This window comes from Pseudophryne corroboree, chromosome 8 (genome assembly GCF_028390025.1).
Source record: "Pseudophryne corroboree isolate aPseCor3 chromosome 8, aPseCor3.hap2, whole genome shotgun sequence".
In the NCBI taxonomy this organism is placed as follows: Eukaryota; Metazoa; Chordata; class Amphibia; order Anura; family Myobatrachidae; genus Pseudophryne; species Pseudophryne corroboree.
This window is the reverse complement of record NC_086451.1, coordinates 32,856,106-32,871,024: the sequence shown is the minus strand read 5'-3', so window position 1 is coordinate 32,871,024 and position 14,919 is coordinate 32,856,106. Positions and strand designations below refer to the sequence as shown.

Below are 14,919 nucleotides of genomic sequence, written 5' to 3'. Positions count from 1 at the left end.
TCTTTCCTAGCTTTAAATAGCGTAGGGATAACTTCCTCCGGAATGCCCTTTTCCTTCAGGATCCGGCGTTCAACCGCCATGCCGTCAAACGCAGCCGCGGTACGTCTTGGAACAGACAGGCCCCTGCTGCAGCAGGTCCTGTCTGAGCGGCAGAGGCCATGGGTCCTCTGAGATCATTTCTTGGAGTTCTGGGTACCAAGCTCTTCTTGGCCACCCGGAACAAAGAGTATAGTTCTTACTCCTCTCCTTCTTATTATTCTCATTACCCTGGGTATGAGAGACAGAGAAGGGAACACATACACCGACTGGTACACCCACGGTGTTACCAGAGCGTCCACAGCTATCGCCTGAGGGTCCCTTGACCTGGCGCAATATCTTTGTAGCTTTTTGTTGAGGCGGGACGCCATCCTGTCCACCTGTGGCCTTTCCCCACGGTGTACAATCATTTGGAAGACTTCTGGATGAAGTCCCTACTCTCTCGGGTGGAGGTCGTGTCTGCTGAGAAAGTCTGCTTCTCAGTTGTCCACTCCGGGAATGAACACTGCTGACAGTGCTAACACATGATTTTCAGCCCATCGGAGAATCCTTGTGGCTTCTGCCATCGCCATCCTGCTTCTTGTGCCGCCCTGTCGGTTTACATGAGCGACCGCCGTGATGTTGTCTGACTGGATCAGCACCGGCCGGTGTTGAAGCAGGGGTCTAGCCTGACTTAGGGCATTGTAAATGGCCCATAGTTCCAGAACATTTATGTGTAGGGAAGTCTCCTGACTTTTCCATAGGCCTTGGAAGTTTCTTCCCTGTGTGACTGCCCCCCAGCCTTGAAGGCTGGCATCCGTGGTCACCAGGACCCAGTCCTGTATGCCGAATCTGCGGCCCCCTAGAAGATGAGCACTCTGCAGTCACCACCACAGCGACACCCTGGCCCTTGGAGACAGGGTTATCTGCCGATGCATCTAAGAATGCGACCCGGACCACTTGTCCAACAGATCCCACTGGAAGATCCTTGCATGGGACTTGGCAAATGGAAATTCTTTGTAAGAAGCTACCATCTTTCCCAAGGCTCGCGTGCATAGATGCACCGATACCTGTATTTGTATTAGGAGGTCTCCGTCTAGAGACGCCAACTCCTTGGACTTCTCCTCCGGGAGAAACCCTTTTTATCCTGTTCTGTGTCCAGAACCATACCCAGGAACAGTAGACGCGTCGTAGGAACCAGCTGTGACTTTGGAATATTCAGAATCCAGCCGTGCTGTTGTAGCACTTCCCGAGATAGTGCTACTCCGACGAACAACTGCTCCCTGGACCTCGCCTTTATAAGGAGATCGTCCAAGTACGGGATAAGTACTTCGGCCATTACCTTGGTAAATACCCTCGGTGCCGGGGACAGACCAACGGCAACGTCTGGAATTGGTAATGACAATCCTGTACCACAATTTTGAGGTACACCTGGTGACGAGGGTAAATAGGGACATGCAGGTAAGTATCCTTGATGTCCAGTGATACCCTGAAATTTTCCAGGCTTGCAATAATCGCCCTGAGCGATTCCATTTTGAACTTGAACCTTCGTATATAAGTGTTCAAGGATTTCAATTTTAGAATGGGTCTCACCGAACCGTCTGGTTTCGGTACCACAACATTTTGGAATAGTAACCCCGGCCTTGTTGAAGGAGGGGTACCTTGATTTCACCTGCTGGAAGTACAGCTTGTGAATTGCCGCCAGTACTACCTTTCTCCGAGGGCAGCAGGCAAGGCTGATGTGAGGCAACGGCGAGGGGGAGTCGTCTCGAACTCCAGCCTGTATCCCTGTGATACTACTTGCAGAACCTAGGGATCCACCTGTGGGCAAGCCCACTGATCCCTGCAGTTCCCGAGACGCGCCCCCACCGCACCTGTCTCCACCTGTGGAGCCCCAGCGTCATGCGGTGGACTCAGAGGAAGCGAGGGAAGATATTTGATCCTGGAACTGGCTGACTGGGGCAGCTTTTTCCTTCTTCCCTTGTCTCTGTGCAGAAAGGAAGCGCCTTTGACCCGCTTGCTTTTCTGAAGCCGAAAGGACTGTACCTGAAAATACGGTGCTTTCTTTAGGCTTTTGTGAGGAAACCTGAGGTAAATTTTTTTCTTCCCAGCTGTTGCTGTGGATACGAGGTCCCAGAGACCATCCCCAAACAATTCCTCACCCTTATAAGGCAGAATCTCCATGTGCCTTTTAAATGCAGCATCACCTGTCCACTGCCGGGTTTCTACTACCCTCCTGGCAGAATGGACATTGCATTAATCTGGATGCCAGCCGGCAAATATCCCTCTGTGCATCCTTTATATATAAGACAACGTCTTAAATATGCTCAATGTTAGCAAAATATTATCCCTGTCTTAGCGTATTAATATTATCTGACAGGGTGTCAGACCACGCTGCAGCAGCACTATTTATGCTGAGGCAATTGCAGGTTTCAGTATATAACCTGAGTGTGTAAATACAGACTTCAGGATTGCCTCCTGCTTTTTATCAGCAGGTTCCTTCAAGGTGGCCGTATCCTAAGACGGCAGTGCCACCTTTTGACAAACGTGTGAGCGCCTTATCCACCCTAAGGGATATCTCCCAACGTGACCTATCCTCTGGCGGGAAAGGGTACGCCATCAGTAACTTTTTAGAAATTACCAGTTTCTTATCGGGGGAAACCACGCTTCTTTACACACTTCATTCATTCATCTGATGGGGGAACAAAACAGTGGCTGTTTTTTCTCCCCAAAAATAAAACCCCTTTTATGTGGTACTTGGGTTCATGTCAGAAAATGCGTAACACAATTTTCATTGCCGAGATCATGTAACGGATGTTCCTAGTGGATTGTGTATATGTCTCAACCTCGTCGACACTGGAGTCAGACTCCGTGTCGACATCTGTGTCTGCCATCTGAGGTAACGGGCGTTGTTTGAGCCCCTGATGGCCTTTTAGACGCCTGGGCAGACGCGGGCTGAGAAGCCGGCTGTCCCACAGCTGTTACGTCATCCAGCCTTTTATGTAAGGAGTTGACACTGTCGGTTAATACCTTCCACCTATCCATCCACTCTGGTGTCGGCCCACAGGGGGCGACATCCCATTTATCGGCCTCTGCTCCGCCTCCACGTAACCTTCCTCATCCAACATGTCGACACAGCCGTACCGACACCGCACACACACAGGGAATGCTCTGACTGAGGACAGGACCCCACAAAGTCCTTTGGGGAGACCGAGAGAGAGTATGCCAGCACACACCAGAGCGCTATATAATGCAGGGATTAACACTAACTGAGTGATTTTTCCCCAAATAGCTGCTTGTATACATATATTGCGCCTAAATTTAGTGCCCCCCCTCTCTTTTTAACCCTTTGAGCCTGAAAACTACAGGGGAGAGCCTGGGGAGCTGTCTTCCAGCTGCACTGTGAAGAGAAAATGGCGCCAGTGTGCTGAGGGAGAAGCCCCGCCCCCTTTTCGGCTGACTTTCTCCCGCTTTTTCTGTGATACTGGCAGGGGTAATTTTACATCTATATAGCCTCTAGGACTATATATGATGTATATTTTGCCAGCCAAGGTGTTACTTATTGCCCTCAGGGCACCCCCCCCCCCCGCGCCCTGCACCCATCAGTGACCGAAGTGTGAGGTGTACATGAGGAGCAATGGCGCACAGCTGCAGTGCTGTGCGCTACCTTGGTGAAGACCGAAGTCTTCTGCCGCCGATTTTCCGGACCTTCTTCGTGCTTCTGGCTCTGTAAGGAGGACGGCGGCGCGGCTCCGGGAACGAACACCAAGGTCGGGTCCTGCGGTCGATCCCTCTGGAGCTAATGGTGTCCAGTAGCCTAAGAAGCCCAAACTACCACCTGTTAGGTAGGTTCGCTTCTTCTCCCCTTAGTCCCTCGTTGCAGTGAGTCTGTTGCCAGCAGATCTCACTGAAAATAAAAAACCTAAATATACTTTCTTTCTAGGTGCTCAGGAGAGCCCCTAGTGTGCATCCAGCTCGGCCGGGCACAAGAATCTAACTGAGGTCTGGAGGAGGGTCTTAGTGGGAGGAGCCAGTGCACACCAGGTAGTCCTAAAGCTTTCTTTAGTTGTGCCCAGTCTCCTGCGGAGCCGCTAATCCCCATGGTCCTTACGGAGTCCCCAGCATCCACTTAGGACGTTAGAGAAAGTCCATTTATAATGACAACCACTGTTTTCTATGGGTGAACGGTAATGAAATGGTAATATACTGGTTACAACATGCGATGTGAAGGGGGTTTAACTGCTCAGACCCGTTTTAAGAAACGTTTAAAGAACTGTTTCAAAAGCAGGTTTTGCGATGTGAAAGCAGCATTACTGTGTTCCGGGACCGGATTCCTGAGTGGTGTCGAGATTCTGGCGTTGGTCACATGACCGCTGCCATGCTAAACACATCCTGTTAGGGGACACTTCAGGGTTGAGGCTGGAACGATTGGTCTAGCTCCTTATCTTCTCTGCTTCCTCCCGCCAGTATTTATCTCTCATCATGCATCTTTAACCCTTTACAATCACAAGGCGCGTGACAAAACACAGCGCACTGTATCAGATTAGATAGGAATCTCCGTTAATGAGCGAGGCTAATCCCATTGGCCATAAGGGATCACACAGAAAACAGCCGCAGCCTGGGACACCTAATTCCTATAGGATGAGGATGAGAAATATATGCACAAAATAAACCCATCCATCGGAACATGCTAAATTCATAAGTAGGGTTTGTCCTCTATACATTTATTTCATTTAACATCTACGGTTTCTAAACGGCATACAGTGGAACCTTTCACACCAAGTTTCTGGCTAACGAGGCATGCTGAGCCTTATAGTTCTACAGTTGTCACAGCACCACAAGTTGCCTTCCTTTGCGAATCCCTGGCTTTTGTTTAGCTAGAAGTTAAACGATGCTGTGATTTAGGTCGTATTTCATGAGGCCGGTCCTTAATACAAGTTGTGATGCCCCCAAATTAAACGACACTGGGCTTTCTCCAGTTATTTTATTACTGCAGAGCCAGAAACAGCCCCTGGAGATAGTGTACTAGGACGTGAAGTTCCTTCCTGTCTGCTTGAGGAGACTTGAAGTTCTAAGACGGACAGAAAGCCAAAAACGTGTTTCATTTTTAGTAAGCTGTTGCGGTAGTGAATGCCTTGCCTGTGGACTGACAGGACAACCTGAGACTTTTAGTTCTACAGCAGCTGCTGTCTCACTGGCCTGCACAAGGATGATAAAAACTATTATCTGATCTAGGGTTACCACGTCATCCCTTTAATTCTGGACACATTAATTACACAGGTTCTGTGGCCGATTAAAATCAGATGAAATGGAGTCTTGAAGTCAGCCAGCCACAGAACCTGTGTAGTTAATATGTGTCCAGAATTAAAGGGATGAGGTGGTAACTCTAATCTGATCGCCCTGTGTTACAGCCAATGTGGCAGATGTATTAAGCCTGGAGAAGTGATAAGTGCAAGGTGATAAACGCACCAGCCAATCAGCTCCGATATGTAAATTGACAGTTATGAGCTGATTGGCTGGTTCGTTATCACCTTCCACTTATCACTGCTTTATCACTTCTCCAGGAATAATACAAATACATTTTAACTTGCAGTAACGCTGAGCAAATATCACACCTTGGGGCAGATGTATTAAGCCTGGTGAAGTGATAAACCAGTGATAGGTGGAAGGTGATAACGCACCAGCCAATCAGCTAATGTCAATTTACATATTGGCGCAGATTGGCTGGTGCGTTATCACCTTCCACCTATCACTGGTTTATCACTTCACCAGGCTTAATACATCCGCCCCATTGTTCACTAACCTCATAGTATCCTTCATGGATTCCAGTGGTTCCCAACAGGTCATGTTTTCCAGGTCACCCAGCAGGAGCATAGGTCCATTCATTACTCACTGACACATTTTAAAAGATTCACAGGTGGGGCTAATTATTTCACTTGAGAGTCTGTGAGGAGACCTGGAAAACATGCACTGTTGGGAGCGAGGACAGAGGTTGGGAACCACTGATGTATTCCATCAACAGGTTAAACTGGTTGAAATAATTCAAACGCGGTTTACTATCGATATTTTATTAAAAGGATCGAATATTCTCCAACGTTTCCGCTATTACTATATTATCACTATTATACAATTAAATTGTGTTTCACAAAAATAAAAAATATGCATAAAATAAGATTTTAAATTAAAAAAAGGGTCAAAATGTAGTTTTATGCAATCTATATTAAAGTCATTCACAATGACTTAAATACTGCAGCTAATTTCCAAATGAGTAATGAGAATCTCCGAGTAAGAGCGGGGTAGAAAAGCACCTTTTTAGGGTAGGGGTACACAATGGGGGGGTGGCCACATGCCAGGCAATTTATCTCCCAGCACAACCGCGGAGTGCAAAGTAAAACTGATTACTAAATATTTTTAAATCACTTAAAACATGTATTTCTCATGGACCACACACTTTAGGTTAAGCAAGATTTAGTTAACGAACCCATTGATCGGCGGTCCTGTGATAGGACAGACACTGCACCGAGATTTGTGCAGAACAATCTATTTCTGGAATCTACAAGATGTATATTGTGTAGTGATTCAATGGGAACGAGAGTCGTTATAATTATTAATAGGTTGCGCTGATTATACATGGATCTAAATAGGTTTAAAGGTCTCATTGGCCTTCAGAACACCGTAAACATCAGTCTATTGATAATACACCAATTCTACTATCAACTCTTCACGTCTATGAACTATTAACTTGGAGTTTACATAATTGTCGAATTCGACAAGTCCCACTTGTTAATTGAAACTGCTTGGTGCCTGGGGGTAGTACAGTCAGAGGAACATGTTCGGTGGCTGAAGTTCTCATGGAAGAGATATCGTCAAAAGATTCTTCTTGCAAAGTCCGATGATTGGTGAGGTCAAGGCAGAACTGATGGCGAGACTGGAAATATTTAACTACGAAGACATCAGATGGTGTCAATTTGCAGACGCGGTATCAAAAACAGAAAAAAAGGCATCATAGGAATTTGTTATAAAAATCATTTATGGCCTCTTCTGAAGAGACTTCAGCGTCACAGGTTATATCCCATCATCCAGACTCTTGGGGTTAGTCGTTAATGGCAGTGCTCAGTAATGTCAACTACCACCGCTTTCTTCCAGCTAAACAGGAAGTATCCGGTTCCCGCACCAGCCGCCACGGCGATGCACAGATATGCGTTGTAACTCATGAATATTAACATGAGAAAGTAGCTGATGACCACTTGGACGACGTGGAGAAAAGTCTGGAAAACATGCGGTAAACTCACCATCTGTTGGCTGGGAGGGGAAACAAGGAGAAAATATGGATGAAGGCAATGTTTCACAGACTTACACATAGCCCTGTATCAGATAATTACCCCCCTCCCCCAACAATATATCCCAATAAAGTTTTTTATTTTAGGTACATTTAAAGGTTTCTTTAAATTAAAAAAGATGCAATTTGAAAGCACCATTTTTGTAGGCGTGTCCAATAGGTCACTATAGTCACCGCCCCCACCTCCTGATGAGGAGAAAGATCAGAATAGACACCGAGACAGACCTGCTATTATCAGGAGATGCAGGTTATGCCAAAATCAGCTCATTGCTTAACTAGGATCAAGTGACATCACTGAGGCATGAGGCATAGAGTGCCTCTGTGATGTCACTAGTCATCAGTGAAATTATTGTAGTAACATGGCTTCCTCCACACGTTCCAAAAAAAGGTGCTCGGAAGCAATTTTACCCACACTGACTGTGCAATCTCTTACCCCACGGTTTTGTGAGTCTCCATCAAGGTGGTCCCGTTGGGCCCCGGCACTGGCATGGAGTTATAACGGATACTGACTTGTGACCTCCTAAGCAATGATTCCCGTGCAATCTTCAGCCCCTCGTACAGCATGGCCAATAGAAACACTGCCACAAAGGCTCCGGCCATTTCTGCCAATGAAACGTGAAAAGAGACGTTACATCACATGCGAAACGGACAAATCTTCTAGTTTTCCAATGCACCGCTCTTCCCCTACTTACTACCCACAAGCAAGGCGGAGGCCGGCTCTCAGGAGGTACCACACCCCCAATAGCATTCAGCATTAAAGTGCCTATTTCATAGCATGGTGCAAATATGAGGATCTGTAACTCAAAGCAACCAATAAGATCTGGCCTTTCTTCAGAAATGCCAAGATGCACTAATGAAAGCAGGCATCTCATTGGCTGTTTTGTATTAGGGGCATATCCCTGCATCCGGTTATTAAATAAAGTCCCTTTATACTTTAAAATCAATTAATTGGCGCAGTGTGCGGATAAGAGGTAACAGTTACATTCACGCAAGAAAATTTATTTTTATGCAGAGGGAAAATAAAATAAAAAATAAATCCCATTTTTATGACTAAGATGATGTGATCTTTCTGAAACTATGGCTTCAATGGAAATCTTCATTACAAATTTGAAACCATTTTTAGCTGGGAAAATAATAATCTTAAATATTGAGTATAGATCTTTATGTACAAAGCATAATGGTAAATCACTGGGGATGCAGTTGCCAAAAACGTTCTCTAAACCTGCAGATCTATGATTGCAGAGTTTATTTTTTATTGTCAAAATCATCCGGGCCCCATACTGCATAAGGCTTTATAATCTGCACATTAAAAAAGGCTTCCATAGTATAAAGCAGAGGTTCTCAAACTCAGTCCTCAGGACCCCACACGGGTCACATTTTCCATGTCACCCAGCAGCTGCACTGTGTATGACCAACTGCCACATTTTAAAAATCTACAGGTGACCTGCAAAACATGAACCGTGCGGGGTCCTAAGGACCGAGTTTGAGAACCTGTGATATAAAGTAATATAGAATAATTTGCTCAAAGCCGGATTAAGGGAGGGAGGCGACAAGGGTGGCCGTCCCGGGGCCCCCACATACTGCTTCAGAGGAGTCTCCCCTCCGGCAGCTCTGCCGAGGCGCTCCTCTGTGCACAAATAGTCTGGCGAAATCGCTTCATGATCCCACAAGACAGCGAGTATGTGCTCCTGCTGCTTTATGAGTGACAGGGGGCTAGCGCTGGTGTCCTGGGGTAGAGCCGGTGTCCGGCAGCACAGCTATAAATAAAACGACAGCACCCAGCAGCCCTTGCTGTCGGAAGCAAGGGATGCTGGGAGCTGTTGTTTTATTTAGAGCTCTTCCACTGTAGTGCGGTGCCGCTGGACAATGGGTGCTGTACGTGTCTCTGCAGCCAGGCAAGTGAGTGAGTGCTTGGTGGGGGCGGGGTTTTGTCAGCAACTTCACTGGTGGGGGCCCCCACAATCTCCATTGCCCTGGACCCCCGCCAACATTAATCTGGCCCTGTGAGTGCTTCAAAAATGACATAGCTGTAATTTAGGGCACCATGGAGCACATTTATTTATTAACAGTTTCTTATACAGCGCAGCATATTCCATTGCACTTTACAATTGGAAAGAACAGTGATAGACCAGAGCAGGTAATAACAGACAGAGGTAGGAAGGCCCTGCTCGCAATCTTACAATCTCATACATGATGGACAGAACATACGTACCTCCTGCTGTATTGATCACCAGCCCCTTGAAGAGCAGCTCCACGTTTTCATACCCAAAGTAAAACACCATTGGCTGGGGAGGAGAAGGAAGGATAATAGGAGTTATACTGGGCCATGCTCAGTGACGCATCTCCCCCTGCTGGCAGAACCTTGTAATTGGCTGCACCACCCTAGGAGCTACGGACAGGTATCTATGCAAAGCTGACTAGTGCTGCAGCCGCTGCAAATAAACCAATATACTGTATAAGCACACAATGTACATATTTGTTTAATAGCTTTCCATGTCACATTTCCGCGGTTTTCCTAGTACCAAAGCCTGAGCGGTGGCCCCCGTAGGCTTGGGGCCCCACCAGAGCTGCTTACTGCACAATAATGAATATTCTACATACAAAGAATGATTTTGCTCCATGACCATTAATATAATTACACGGAGACTGAGACCTCACGCTCTGTCTCAGGAAGGAGAGACCTCACCTGCCTATACTCCACTCTATAATCTCTTTATACATTTGAGACAGTCTGCTTCATCCTCACTATAAAGAGACAACAGGGTGATTGGGAAATGTTTTTAGCCCCATTATCAGAGCAGATAGTACTGAGCACAGTAACTTTGGAGAATGCTGGTAGAATACAATATACAAGGACAATTACAATCTATTTCACCAGCAAGTAAGAGAATTCCTCATCTACGTAACATGTGGTCATAGAGGATATCCGCGATGGTTCCAGGTCATGCAACACAAACCCCACTTCTGGTACCCACCATCATGTGCATGCTGCCACCGCTGCCGCCACCCATATCGTGGTCGTGTCCAGCTGTGGTTGGGTCATGGTGACCGGCGTGCGGATCGGATGTGGGCATCGCGTGATGACTGTGGTCCATTTTGGAGGTGTTCAAAACTGCTGTCCCCTGAGGATCCTAGAACGAGAAGAAAGAGGATGACGGCTTTATAATACTTGCGGCGACACTTTCCTGAATGGCATGCCATCCTCAGCCCGAAGGCCAGACATGGCTCCTCTAGCCCATGCCACCTAGACCACAGATAGAGGTCATAATGGGCTCTAAACTGGTTGAGTTTATGGGATATACTTACACCGGACACGCGTTCTTCAGCCGATCGCATGTGTGTGTATAACCAATGACCAGTGTGTGTGTATAACCAATGACCACATGGTGGGAAACGTTACTGGTCTAGCATCTAATATTGCGCCTCACGCAGGTTCCACTGTGCAGAATTCTTGCTTTAAGCACGGGTCCTATCAGACCTCCCCTCCACAATCTGATTCTCTGTTTTATGTCTGACCCAGCAGCCGCACACAATTGTCAGGAACAGATTGGCGTTGTATATTGTATAACCTTATTATTACCGGATGCAGCAAAAGGTCTACGAGCGCCCGGGGCTTGTGCTTTGCAGGGAGAGAAACGTAATGCGGGAGATAACGGAATCAGGGTGCCTCAATGTAATTATTGTAAATCAGTTAGCCAAATACAAATTGTACCGAAATAACGAGATTATGTACAATGCGTCACCCCCATGCCCCCACAGACGTGTAGCTTTGGGGGCATGGGCTATGGCAGGGGGGCAGAAGGAGTGTAAAACATACTGTCCTAATAATGCATTATGTGCAAACTGGATTGCAAAAAAAAGCAAAACAAACGAGACAAACAGACCCAGCATAGATTACAGCTCATTCACATTGCGCAACGTACGTGGTCCTCCCAGCGCATATTAAGTTTCAGCTTCATCACTTTCAGGAGACGGCTCTACAAATCAGTAGCCGGCTCTACAAATCAGTAGCCATGACAGCGTAAAGACATGTAGAGGCGCACAGAAAGGAACATTCTTTAAAATAAGCCCTCTCCAACCCTTTAGGGCACAGAGTTGGGAGAAAAAACAAAGAGCGAGTAACTTTGTACCTTGGTAAAACCACACTGCACTGCATGGGAGGCAGATGTAACGTGCAGAGAGATTAGATGTGGGAGGGGCATGTCCAAACTGTCAAATGCAGTGTAAATGCTGCCTAACATTTCTGGGCTACATGCAGAAGCAGTCAATATTTACCCTACATACAAAATAATAAATGTATTGCCCCCCTGTGCATTCCAACAGAGTTTATTCCAGATGCAAAGTTACTTGCTCCCCCCCCCCCCCCCCAGCATCAGCGTAAATGGCTCATCGTTTGCACAAGTGATCCGTGGTCTGGTGCACTTAGTATGTATTTAGCAAAGCGCACACCCCAGTACGCCCAACTACTCAGAACATCAGAACATATGCAATGTTCTGCTTTTCTGTAAGCGTCGCTCTCAAGCTTGGCGAGCACATAATCGTTGATGGAAGGTGAGGGGCACGTTGCTCCTCTGTCCCCGGTATGCAGCCACTCTGGCGGCTGTTACGGCGTCTCTGCATCACTTCAGCGCCAACAAATATGGTCAAAGACGATGTGATCTTGTACGAGCATATAATAAATATAATAAGTCCCTTTCAGGTTTTGTTTCATCACCGTGAATGATACAGGAAGGACGACCTCAAACTCAAATTTTGTTTAGGTATTCAGCCTATTCCTGTGATACACAATAGGTCAGACGCGGAGCTGGACACTTGCGCCTGTTTGCGGAGCATATCAGGTGTGTTTTTGCAGCATGCATGCTCAAGTGCGCGCAAGTACAAATGATGAGATTTGTACGTACATCAATCGCACCTCCACTGGGATGTAACAGGGCATAAGCAAAGCTCAGCGAGGTCGTGACGGCGGAACAGTAGGCTTTGCAAAGTGGGCGGATGTGTAAATGGCGCAACGTTTGCACCAAGTGATCTGCGGACAGGACTGGGCCCTATTAGACTTTATTTACACACAGCCAACTTGTAGCACTCAGTCCATAGCAAAGACTTTCCATCATGGGGATTACCCACCAGGAACACCCAGTATAATTCCCAGACCCTGCGTCCCAATCTGTGCTGCAGCTGCGTGCGCAGACAAATGGGATGCAAGGGTTGTGCCACTCGGACGCGGGGGCAGTAGGAAAACATCGGGCAACTGCGTATCGCCTCAGTGTCCTCCTCTGAGTCGCCACGTTCTAACTGGCGAGGCGATGTATATTGCACTCTGAGCTTGGTGCCTCACACCTCTGTGAGAATGGCTGCTGCCTCTGTGTGGGAGACAGAGTTGTGAATAATAAACGACAAGAGATAGAGCACGCAGGTAATCTATGATCCCCCCACCCCTGCGCCCATCGTATTAGCGCCTATCTGTACCAAGATAAAGTCTGGTTTCATATACACGTAATGCAATACATGGGATCACACAGACAAAGGGGAATACACATTATACACACTGCACGCTTGGTAGAGTTTAATAATAATCCTTTATGTAGGAATTATTAAATATTGAGCAATACTGCAAATAAGATCAGTACAGTGGAAATAAGACTACTTCCTCTAGAGATGTAATCTAGCTCCACAAGTAAGAATATTCACAAGGTACGATCACTCATAAGGGTATATACACTGCGGTCGTTCATGTATAGAAGAGATTCGGACGACCCCCTGGTAATCGTACGCAGCGACACAGCAGGTGTTGTTCTTGATGTACATTTAGATTTTTGTTTGGTGGATTCAATTTATCAGCCAGCCCAATCGGATTCCTCCCAGTCAGACTATGGTCTAGTTAAGGGCTTATTCAGATAGAAGCATAGAATGTGACGGCAGCTAAGAACCACTCGGCCCATCTAGTCCGCCCTAAACACACGCACACGCTTCCACCACACTAGGATCAATTTTTGGGAGGGGGCCAATTAACCAACTAGTATATTTTTTTTAGAAGAAAACCGGAATACCCGGAGGAAACCCACATAAGCACGGGGAGAACATACAAACTCCACACAGTTAGGGCCATGGTGGGAATCAAACCTATCACCTCAGTGCTGCGAGACAGTCATGCTAACCATTACACCGTCCCTAGTTGCCAGGTGAGTGTCTATATCAAAATATTCACAAGCCAATGAAAAGTGTTGTTGTAAAATCATGTTGAATATGCCATACACCCTGGAAATTGCTTCTGTTGCCGCCTGCTCGCCTGTTGGCACCCAAAGCATGGGAGAATGGTTCATTTACAGTTGCAATCAGGAGTTTTGGTCTGACCTGGTGGTAATGGTTGCAGAGGTGGGTGGGGGTGGGGGGCCGGGATCGGTGGGTTTGAGGCCGCTTACGCCTCAGTTGGCGCACATCTATTCTAAAAAGTTATCATCTAAACAGCCGTTAGGGATCTATACACACACACACACACACACACACACACACACACACACACACACACACACACATTAATACTGGAACAATGTAGCATTTTAGGTTTAGAGTTATGCTTAATACCCGATTATAGGGGATGGACCACGCAAGGCAAAACCGCAATACTTATCACGACTGGTCAAGAGGCAACACCAGGATTGTAGGATAGTGTCATGAGATTGGCTAACCTCCGACCCTGTGAACCCCCCACCCCTTAATCCTTGTACAACCCACTACTGCCATGCCTCCCAGCCACTCAAAGTGCAGACATGCCACTGGGGGAAGGGGAGGGGGGGGGGCATTCCCTAATAAAGACATAAGATTTAGGATAAAGCGCACCCAGGTGATAACTATTAGGATGCAAGTAAATACAAACATAAATCTCCATCAAAGCATTATGACCTGGGTAAAAATCCCTGTGTTACTTGTGTATAACGCTGACCACATTCAGTTATTTTTTTCCCCATTTAAGAGCAAAGCAAACAATGATGATAGTGCAGGAAAGATCAATTACAAGGTCAATTTAGTTAGGGGCGACGCACATTACGTTGGCCCATATATTGTGCATTGTGCGCACTGCAGATCGCGCCAGAATGAGCAATTGCGGCAGCTCCTGACTGCATTAACCTGTAAGATTCTCCGATCAAAATCTTTTAAAATAGCTAAAAAAATAAAATTAAAATAAAAAAAAATAAGTCACTTTACAGAAGTCAGACTGCACACCCCAATGCCAAACCTAATGAGAGTTGCCGAGACTTGTAGTTCCACACAGAAAGAAAAACTGCAGGTTCACACCCTAGGCACCCAGCACTACTACTACTAATAGTAAACAATTTAACAGAGCACAAATGAGGTACTTTGCGTAATTTTGGGCAAAAATATATGGGCGCATCCAGGTGACCTGATCATCCGGTGGGTCCTAACACTAAGGTTCAAGTCCAGGGCATGGGGGGACACACCCCCCCCGCCCCCCCCCCCCCCAAAAAAAAAAGTCAGCACAGGCCAACCACCTCAAGGGACCCCAGTGTGAAAGGTTAAAGTGTTAATAAGCCTATGGGGATGTAGTC

The 14,919-nt window shown here is 46.7% G+C and overlaps 1 protein-coding gene across 3 annotated transcripts in view; it reads right to left on the bottom strand.

Moving 5' to 3' along the window:
- Positions 1–6,067: 6,067 nt before the first annotated feature.
- The window catches only part of SLC31A1 (solute carrier family 31 member 1), a 76,790-nt gene continuing 67,938 nt past the window's right edge, over positions 6,068–14,919 (bottom strand). For all 3 annotated transcript variants that reach the window (XM_063936194.1, XM_063936195.1, XM_063936196.1), the window contains exons 2-5: positions 10,330–10,485; positions 9,567–9,639; positions 7,788–7,956; positions 6,068–7,317 (exon numbers count right to left, since the gene is read on the bottom strand). In XM_063936194.1, the coding sequence (XP_063792264.1) occupies positions 7,116–7,317; positions 7,788–7,956; positions 9,567–9,639; positions 10,330–10,449 (564 nt within the window). In that variant the 5' untranslated portion in view covers positions 10,450–10,485 and the 3' untranslated portion in view covers positions 6,068–7,115. The remainder of the gene's footprint in view (positions 7,318–7,787; positions 7,957–9,566; positions 9,640–10,329; positions 10,486–14,919) is intronic.